Consider the following 10,528-nt stretch of genomic DNA (forward strand, 5'->3'; position numbering starts at 1 on the left):
AAAACACCCACCAGAATAGCTAAATATTAAGAACACTAATAATGTCAGGCGTCACCACGGATGTAAACCAACAGGAATTCACACACGACTAGGAGTATAAATTGGTTCAATTACTGGAGAAAATATTTGGTCTTAATTATTCCAGTTGAATATATGCATCCACAGTTCAGTAACTAGGTATATACTTACCAGAAACACAACACTCCCACAAGCAATGAAAGACAGATATATGAATTAGAGTGTTCCATCCACAATAGTTTGAAATTGGAAATAACTCAGACGGTCATCAACCACACACTAGATATACTGCAGTGTATTTTTATGATACAGTACGATATAGCAATGAATGAACTTCACACAGCACACTAAAGTGATGACTTCATCGTAAGGCAGAAAGAAGCCTATCACAAAAGTGTACAATGCTAACTGTATAGTTCAATTTATATGAAAGCCTAAAACTTACTAAATTATAGTATTTAGGGATCTATATTTAAGTGATCAATCTAAAAAGGGAAAGTCTTATTTGCCAGAAAAGTCAAAATAGCAGCTCCCTAATGAAGGAAAGGTGAAGGCAGTGACTGAGAAGGGGAGCCTGGAGTGCTGGCAGAGTTTTATTTTCTTCACCTGGACTGTAGTCGCACAGGCATCAGCTTTGTAATTTGTTGAGCTGTATGTATGTTTGATGCATGATCCTGTAGAGTCATGTCAGATTCACAATAAAAGCAACTTTTGAAGAAAGAAAAGCACATACCTAAATGTTGAAGGACCTACAGGGAGAGCAGCTTTGGATAATTGTTCTTACCTTTCTGCAGCTATCTTGTTTTCTTTAGCAGATTTATATGAGGTAGAGCAGAAGTCTGGAGTTAGACCTTTAGTTCAATTCCAGGCTCTCTCTTCTTAGCTATGTGACCTTGACCAAGTTGCTTAACTCTCTCAGGCTGTTTTGTCATCTGTGAACAGGGAAAACTACTAGTAACTACCTCACTGGACTGCCGTGCTCTCCCAGTGAGCCCTCACGAAGTGTTAGCAGCCATTGTACTAAGTCCAACTTACCTTTTTTGTGAAGACACTAAAGTGAAATCCAGTTTTCGGCATCTAACTTGCTTCTGGGACTGTCTGTCTTCACTGCCTGACAGTGTGCACCACCAAAACAAAGCTATGTTGACCTACTGTCGTCTCCAGCTCACACCACAGCCCAAATAAAAGGAGACCAAGTGCTTTGCTTTCAATGTGACGCTGTGAAAATGGCAGAATGTGGACACGTTAGAGCGTTCTTCCACACAGAAAACCCTGCTCCACCCATACCCTGTACCACCAGCAAGTGCCCAAGAACCTAGAACTGTGTGGTTGGGAGAGTCTTCAAAAGGCAGAGACAAGGAGACCAGGATACTAGGCAGGATACTAGGATTTAGCCTCTGTATCTTCCTTGCATTTCTACTTTGGCAGAGTTTTCAATAAACTTCAGCACAAAGCCTAAATTGGACCTAAACTAGGATTTACAGATGTCAGTGGGACTCAGAGAGGCAGAGTTCTACTGCTAAAAAGAACTAAAGGAAGTTTGCCAGCTTAGCCTGCTCCCAGACATAGCATTTCCCTGTTCATGAGCTAAATGAAAGAATCTATACCATCAATAAAACAACACACATAAAATCATGGATTTATATCTTTACCATTTATTTTTTAAAATCTTATTCAAAATATTAAATAATACAATTTCAGATATGAAAAAAATTACTGCAATAAAACAGTTCAGGTGCATTTCCATGCGCTTCCCTTCCTTGTTAGGACAGTACAAGGCCCACCGAGAGAAATGGAGTGCCCTGCTTCTTCCACCTTGACAACAAAGCACATGCCCACTGGCTCACCTAAGCTTTGTAGGTGGGCACTTAACATATATTAGGGGTCACATTTTCTAAAAAGTTGCAGTGACATCTGAAAGTCAACCATGGTTTAAATTACATATTTACATCAATTCTTAAAAGTAGAAAGACTAACATAAAATACAGTAAATAATTTCCAGTTGCCATTAAAAGAAATTAAAAAATAAAACAAACTCAAGGGGGAACAGTGTATACACAGATCCTTTCTTTATACAAACTTCATTCAGGTATAATTTCAACTTGAAAGACCTTAATACAATATTATGTTAAGTCCCCTAAGATTTACTCAAACTTACTATAAAATAATAAAGTGAACACACCCAATATAATTTTAAACTCTGTCCTTTGCTTTTAAGCTTGGAGGAACCCATGCTATCTATAATCAATAGTGAAGTAAAAACAATTGAATTTAATATTTTATCACAATTCCTACCTCTAAATCTAATTCAGAAATTCATACCAGAAAAGGATATCTTTTAACAATTTAACTACATCCACGGCAGATTCCTTATTGTCAGAACTTTCAGACACATTTATTAATGTTACCTAAAACTGTAGTCAAATTGAGCAATATCATTACATTATGTTTGATTTATCCAAAATCAATTTTCCTGAAAAACAATTTTACTTATATGCAAAGCATTATTACATACATCCTTACAGATTACAGTTTGGAAGCACAAACAAATGTGTGCTTAAGCAATAGTATTTGGGTGGAAGAAAGAAAATCTGAGACAGAAGTGCCAGATATGTTAGATTTCAATTACAAGTTTGGGCATTACTAGTACTTCCAGCAAAAGTACAGTAAAAACCTAAAACAACCAGAACTAACAAGTCATGCTTAGCTCCACATTTTGGAAATTTGACTGAACTTGGCTCTAAAAGTATAGGTAAAATATGATTCCTTGTTTGTGACACTGAATTTCCAAAGCACCAAGGCAAAATAAAGAGAGATCCACCTCTCATTTAAGTACCAATTGCTTATGACAAACATCTATATGGTATCATATAAAAAGTCAAGCAAATAAAATCACATAATAAGCAAACTCAAATCACAGTGCTTTAAAAAATATAATCATTGGTAATCTTCAGAGAAGGCATTGCCTCATTAACATTCTGGTCCAGACGATGATACTCCACTGTTTTGGAACAAAGGCCATCACGCCATTTCCTGCTTTGAGCCAGAAGGAAAATCTAGAATAAAACAAAGTTAGTTATGCAAGAAAGAAAATGGAGGATACATTAAAGCTTTTTATAACAATTAAAACCTCTCTTTCCTGGATTTTAAAATACAAAAGAAAACAACAACGACAAAAGGGCTATTTCTTTTCCCTTCTTATAAGCAAGACTAAGCAATGCTTCTAAAATGTTATATGCACACTGGAGTACTTGTTAAAGACTGACTCCTGGGCTCTGCCCTCAGAGGTGAGTTAGTAGACTGAGTGGAGCCCCAGGAACCTACCTGTGTAGAGTTTATAAAAGAGACCGTCCAATACAAACCTGGAATGCAGTATCACTGGCATTTGAAACTTTGTACTAACCCACAAAAAAACGAAATAACTGTCTGCTTGTATGCTAACTCAAAAGCACAGACAAGACATTAAAACCAATAATTCTCAAAGCTGGGGAGCATTTTAAAATTATCAGGTTCAAGTTTATTATTTCTCAGGTGAAAAAATCAAGGCCCCAAAGAGGAAGGCAATGCCAGAAATCACCAACCAAGTGATTATATAAAGTCAAGAACTGAGATTTACTGACCAGTAAGCACTAAAAAAGACACTGTGTTTGCTCTCCCATGAAGTATTTGAAAGAGTTTACTATCCAACTCCAGGACTAAACAGCAGAGTTGCTCCTAAGCAACCTTGTCTACGCAGCGTTCTATGCCCCTTTGCCTAAAATAACCTAATAAGCCCAGATAGTACAGAAATGTTCATCACAATATTGTTTCCAACCAAACATTAGAAACCATCCAAAGCATCCCATGGGAAAATTGCTAAATAATTATGTGGTGGCCCTCCCTGGTGGCGCAGCAAGTTAAAGCACAGCACTAAGAAGCTTAAGCCACTTCCGCATGAGTTCAATCCAGCCCCGAGGTGACCCTTAAGGCGCAGCAGACCTCTCCTGACACGCCCGCTGCTCCCCTCAGCAATGTACTTCGTCAATCTGCCTGTTCTGCTCCCCACTCTGCCTCTGATGAATCCTCTCACCCTCCGCATCTCTGGCCTGTACCCCAGTTCTGTATGAATAAATAAATAAATCTTTAAAAAAATAATTATTATTATGTGGTTGTTAAATTATGTTGTTAAGGAATATTAATGATCTTGAAAAATACCAGATTTTAGCTTAAAAGCAAGATGTAAAACTCATTCATTTAATAATGACAACATACTGAATCTGGCTCTAAAAGTATAGGTAAAAAATGATTCCTTGTTTGTGACACTGAATATTCAGAAATATATATATATATACATATTTATAGACCAGAAATATATCAAAATGTGAATAATGCTCAGCTTTGGGGAATAGCTTAAATTTTTTTCCAATTTTTTTCTATGTGTTCTCATTCCCTAAAATAAACATGTAATATTTTTATAACCTGAAAAGAAAGTTACTAAAATGTGACTGAGTTCAATGTTTAATAAATTAATAGTATTTATTAAATTACTTTTATATTCCTTTGCAAGTATTCCCACTGAAGTAGCAATGCTAAATTGACATAAAACAAAAAAAATCACTGGACTGTGGCTTGTTCATTAAAAATTAATTTGTCTTTTTAGAAGCACATGTAATATATAGCATTCTGTCTATAATTTGTTGAAATAAACTACAGGTTTATAAACTGATTAGATATCAATACTTTACATTCAATTTAAACACAACTAAGAAAAAAAGTTGACCAAAAGCATTAATAAAAATGACAGATAATAAAGGGCAACCAGAGGTGTTGAAAAACCCCACTTACCTTCCTTTTGTTGTGATATGTAATGTAAACAATAGCAATACAAAAAGCAAAAATAATAAGATGAAAAAAGAAATGGCTATCTTCCTCTTCTATGTTTGAAGATGGGGTCTTAAAAGATCTCATTGACTGTTCACTTCCCATATAATGCCTGTTTTCTTCCAAGGCCTCAGTGAATTTATCATCCCTGGTGGAGCTGGTGGACCAGTCATATTCTGAAGGTTCTTCATAATCGCCATTGTCTACAGTGCCTTTGGCAGTGGATGGAGAACTATTCAGCATGAAAGGATCTTCTTCCTCTATGCTTGGATCTTCATTGTTGCCAGCTTCCTCTTGGGCCAGAGAAGTAGTAGGTGAGGGATGAGGGGTCACAGATGTCCCTCCACTTTTCTCGGTACTCCTTGGGGGAGGGAGAGTGGTACTGATTTGGGCAATAGATGATTTGGTTTGGTTTTCAAATGTTAAAGCATTAGTGTTTACAGCAGAAACATTTGTCTTGAGTGCAGTTTGGTTCATTGAATTAGTCTGTGATGGAGCTAAAATAAATGAACAAAGAACATTAAACTGAATATCCAATTTTCTCTCCTCCAAGCTAGGAGCAGATTTTCACTATCATTTCTCTTTGCTAAATTCCAGTAATTGCTAAATTCCAGTAATTTGCTAAATTCCAGTAATTTGCTAAAATCCAGTAATTGAGAATTAGCTAGTAAGTTTTAATAGCCAAAGATCAGTTATATAACTTCTTAGTCAAATATTCAAGGGGCTAACCTCCAAAATGCTCATACAACAACAAAACAAACCCAGTCAAAAAATGGGCAAAGGACCTAAACAGATACTTTTCTAAAGAAGACATTCAAATGTCCTACAGACACTTGGAAAAAGTGTTCAGCACCACATAGTATAAGAGAAAGGCAAATCAAAACCACATTGAGATACAACCTCACCCCTGTGTAACTGGTCCTTATAAAAAAGAATGGAATCAACAAATATTGGTCAGGATGTGGTAAAAAAGAAACTACCATCCACTGTGAAAAAGGAACTACCACCCTAGCCCCTTTAGGAATGTAAGCTGGTGTAACCTTTGGGATACAATATGGAAATTTCTTAGGAAAATAAAAACGAAAATTCCATATGATCCAGCAATATATCTATTGGGTATTTATCCAAATAATATGAAAACTCTAAGACAAAAAGATTTATCCATACCCACGTGCATATCAGCACTAACCAAAATTACCAAGTCAACAAACCAACCTAAGTATTCTACAACAGAAAAACAGATAAAGAAATTGTGAGCTACATATTTAGTGGAATACCACACAACTTTGAAAAAGATGGGATAGTGGCATTTAGAACAAAATGGACAGACCTCAAGGAGATTATGTTAAGTGAACTAAATAAAAAAATGAAAGATATCAGATGGTCTCACTCATCTGTAGGGGAAAAAAAAAACACACAGGCAAAATACAGTAGGAATAAACTTGAACTCAGTAAAATATAATAGTTACCAGAGGAACAGAGGGTGAGGAAAGGAAGCAGATGGGGTATGGGCATGAGAGGTATGTTGGAAAGTGAGTGGAACACTTGAATACATGGAGAGCAAATATATAACCCTCCAATTAATTTTTTTAAAAGCTACTCATCAGATGGCAATTTCTTGCCAAACAGCAGCAACTTAAGTAGCATAAAAGACCTATTGCATTACATAGCCTGTCACCAAAAGAGAGAGAGAGAGATCAGATTTTAATTCACAACAGCTCCTACCAATCTCCCCCCACCCCTTGTGTTTTCATTTCAATAAGAGATTGGACTTCACCAATTCTTGCCCAAATTCTAACACTCTACCCCATTCCCAGAATAGGGAGGTGGTTTATCCTAGTCAAGGCAGGTCTACTACTCCTTGTGAAATTTGAACCTAAATACTTTCAATGCAATAGACCAAATTCAAAAGAAGCTATAAGCAAGCTGTAGAAAGCATTTCTAAGTGACTGGAAGACAATGTTTTATAATCTAACATAACAGCTGTTGAAGAATTTCAAGAACACATGTTATACTTTAAAAAAAAAAAAAGCTGTGACATGAAATCTAAAAATACTCATAAAGTCTGTCAAATTAAAGTAAAATATTTTATAGGAGTAAAATTAAACTATATCATTCCTAGGCTCTCACAAACATGCACAAGAATCAGCAATCTGCCAGACAATTCTTTTTGTGAACACACACTAATTTGTGTGTGACATCTATTTAATGTAGGGGAAAAAAGCTAATGGACTCTATCAGAAAAATATCGTAAATTGGTAATTTTATTACACTAGTAAACGCTCTTAAATTTTTTATTTTTTTTTCTAAACTTTTATTTTCAATAGTTGGTTCCTTGGAATTTTTCACTGGAAGAAATAAACAAGGCCTACAATTGAGTATATTATTCAGAAAGCCATTACAAGAATTTTTATATTTATCACTTCAATTTAGTTGTGATTCAGACATTTAAAAATTCTATTTCTATGACATATTTCATTTTCCTGCCAAAATGTGAGAAAATTAATTTTAAATTTTAAAATAACTTGGAGTCAACTAGCCTAACTTTACTTTTTAAAATACTATTTTTCTATGCCTGACTTTTGGGGTAATTATGTTATCTTTATAAAAAATGGCTATAATTTGTCCCCATGACCCAACCCTCTCTACATCCAGAAACTGATCCACTGTACCCTAGAATTCAGTCATCAGCAAACCCGTTCTTTCATCCTTCCCTTTCTTGTTATAATGAAAACCTGGTTCTCTCTTAAGGACACACTGGCCCACATCCTTTTAATTAATAACTCTTCTTTCCCCCATATCCTTGCACTGAAGAGTCTGAATCTGGAGATGGAGAAGGGTTCTCTTTCGGGTGCAGGATAACCCCTTCTATACCATTTCTCCATTCCTCTCCTATAATTCTCCTGTCATCAGTTATCATCTCCTAACTTTCATCCACCAACTCGTGGGTCATGGTCCATAATTCTCAAAATTTTAGCTTCTGGCTCTAGAATTTACTCTATCCAAGCACTCCTGTTTATTTGGTTTCTTTTATTCTGATTATGAACTTTATTTTTTAACTTTATTGTTTGTTAATGTATATATATATTATACATTATATATATATATACATTTTTTTTACACCATTCTTCACTTTGTGCATTTTTTCTTCTCAATTGTAATCCCCATGGGCTTCCCACCACCAATTCACCTGTGTGCCATCACCACAGTCCAGTGCATTCTCCCACCCCACTTCTGATCCCATTCTCCCGTCCACCCCCATAAAATGTCTAAGGTTTATAGTTGTTCATTGTTTTCAAGAAATATGGAATGCTTCACGAATTTGCATGTCATCCTTGCGCAGGGGCGATGCTAATCTTCTCTGTATTGTTCCAATTTTAGTATATGTGCTGCCGAAGTGAGCACACCAAGCACTCCTGTTTGAATTTCAAAATCCTGTACTTATCTCTTCTCATGAGTCAACCCTTCCCCATATCTTAACCTCTCACTCCTTGGTCATTACCTATTATGACAACTCATCCATAACCTCAATTTCATGCATCCCACTCATTGGCACGGCCTCCCACATATCTATCAGTAATTCATTCCCTTGTATTTTGAACCCATTAGGACCTGCATTTCTCTGATCCTACCTTTTCAGTCCCTCATAGCTACCTTTATCTGATACACATCCTTTCCACTTCATCAAGATTCAATTCTGTGATCAATCATTAGCTCTCTCTTATATTCACCTTTAATTCCCTTCCCCCTAGATCATTTTGAACCATGTACTTCTTGAACCATGTACATCTTGAATTATATCAAACTCTCCGACTAATCCCAATCTGTACCAAGTAGCTGAACATGGCTGGAAATAAGTATACAACTATGTCACTGTTTTCATTCATTTAAAATACAATGCCAAAAATCCAAGTGTGCATGCAATGCTGCTGGTAATTATATTATATTTTCCAAGTCCATGCACATTCTTGCAGCTACCTTAGGAACCACTGACTTTTCCTCTGTCCTCAATTTCTAAAACTTCTGTTATCTTTATTTGCAAATAATGACATCACTTTTTAACTAAAAAAAAAAAAATGAAACCATCAGAAGAGAACTTCTATGAGCTATCAGAACTCTAGACTCATACATTGAATTACCTACTTGATATCTCTTTTTGGATGACTAACATTTCAACCTAACATGTTCAAAATGAATTCTGACTTTGGCTGACAGAAAAATGAAGCACATATTTTTCCTATTCCTCCCATTGAAAACAGCTAAAATCCTGCACTGTATAAAAAAAATAACGTAAGATTAAAAGAAGGAGAGAATAGGCAGAGTAAGTAGATACCAACAGACCAGGCAAACAAAGGGGATAATTTCCTGGTTTTCTTTCTCTCCAAGTGTTCCAGACTTGGAAGTAAAGAAGGCAACAACCCAGATGCACCAGAGGGTCCAGACAAAAAACATGCCCCCAAAAGTCTGTTCTCTCTAGCCAAAAGATCAGGAGAGAGGCAGCCTAGCACAAAAGAAAACATTTAGACAACGAGCGCTCTATTCCAGGCAAATAACAATGAAAAAACTGGTTCACTAATATCCACATCAGCAAGACCAAGTGAGGAGCTTATTTTCCACGCTTACAAGTCTATACCAGGTTGCTCCTGCCTCTTCCTAGTGAGATGGCATTAGAAGAGGGCTAGAGGAAAGTCAAGGCTTTAACCATCACTCAGCAATAACAAGGTCACCCCACCACCACTGTCAGTACATGCCATAAGGGAAGCCAGAACTTCCAGCCCTTCCCAGAAGTAACGAGAATACCACCCGTGGGGTGTCAACAGACATCAAATGGAGACCCCATCCTATCTGGTCGTAATGTGTAGCAACTCCCTGTCTCTGCCAAAGAAGTGTCATAAAAAGTCAATTAAAAAAGAAAGTTTAAATAGAGTAGGGTCTCCAACCACTACAGAAAGCTGTGTAGAGGTTCCTCAGACAACTAAAAATGGAGCTTCCATATGATCCAGTAATTCCACTCCTAGCAATCTACCCAAAGGAGATAAAAACATTAATTTAGAAGGACAACTGCACCCCTATATAACAGCAGCACAATTCACAATAAGTAAGCTATGGAAGCAACCCAAAGGCCCAAAATTAGATGACTGGATCAAGAAGATGCGGTGTATTTGCACACTGAAATATTACTCAGCAATCAAAAAGGATAAATTCATGCTCTTTGCAGCAACATGATTGGAGCTGGAAGGGATTTTGCCAGTCAAATTAGCCAGAAAGAAAAAGAACAAATGGTCTCACTTATAGGAGAAATACAGAGAGTTTAAATAAGGGATGAGAAAAAAAGAGTAACTATAATAAAGTAAAAGGCAAAATCATTAGGCAACTATAGATCAGAGACATTCTGTAGGGAAAAGGAGAGATAAGATTCAGGACAGGAGTGGGAAGAGCACAATGGACTATGTGATGGTATACGGGTGAATTGGTGGTGAGAATTTCACAGTGAAATCATACATTGTACAAAAATGAAAAATGATGTAATGAATATAATAAAAAACATTTTAATTTAAAATAAATAAATTAGGCCCTCCCTGGTGGCGCAGCGGGTTAAAGCACAGCACTAAGAAGCTAAAGCCACTTCTGCATGAGTTCGATTCCCGCC

General features: G+C 36.4%; 1 protein-coding gene across 1 annotated transcript in view; it reads right to left on the bottom strand.

Moving 5' to 3' along the window:
• Positions 1-1,671: 1,671 nt before the first annotated feature.
• The window catches only part of LOC101627119 (chromosome unknown open reading frame, human C5orf15), a 13,426-nt gene continuing 4,569 nt past the window's right edge, over positions 1,672-10,528 (bottom strand). The window contains exons 2-3 of the mRNA XM_004686720.2: positions 4,843-5,375; positions 1,672-3,074 (exon numbers count right to left, since the gene is read on the bottom strand). Of these exons, the coding sequence (XP_004686777.1) occupies positions 2,943-3,074; positions 4,843-5,375 (665 nt within the window). The 3' untranslated portion in view covers positions 1,672-2,942. The remainder of the gene's footprint in view (positions 3,075-4,842; positions 5,376-10,528) is intronic.

Source organism: Condylura cristata, unplaced genomic scaffold (genome assembly GCF_000260355.1).
Source record: "Condylura cristata isolate star-nosed mole 26May11 unplaced genomic scaffold, ConCri1.0 scaffold00021, whole genome shotgun sequence".
Lineage (NCBI taxonomy): Eukaryota > Metazoa > Chordata > Mammalia > Eulipotyphla > Talpidae > Condylura > Condylura cristata.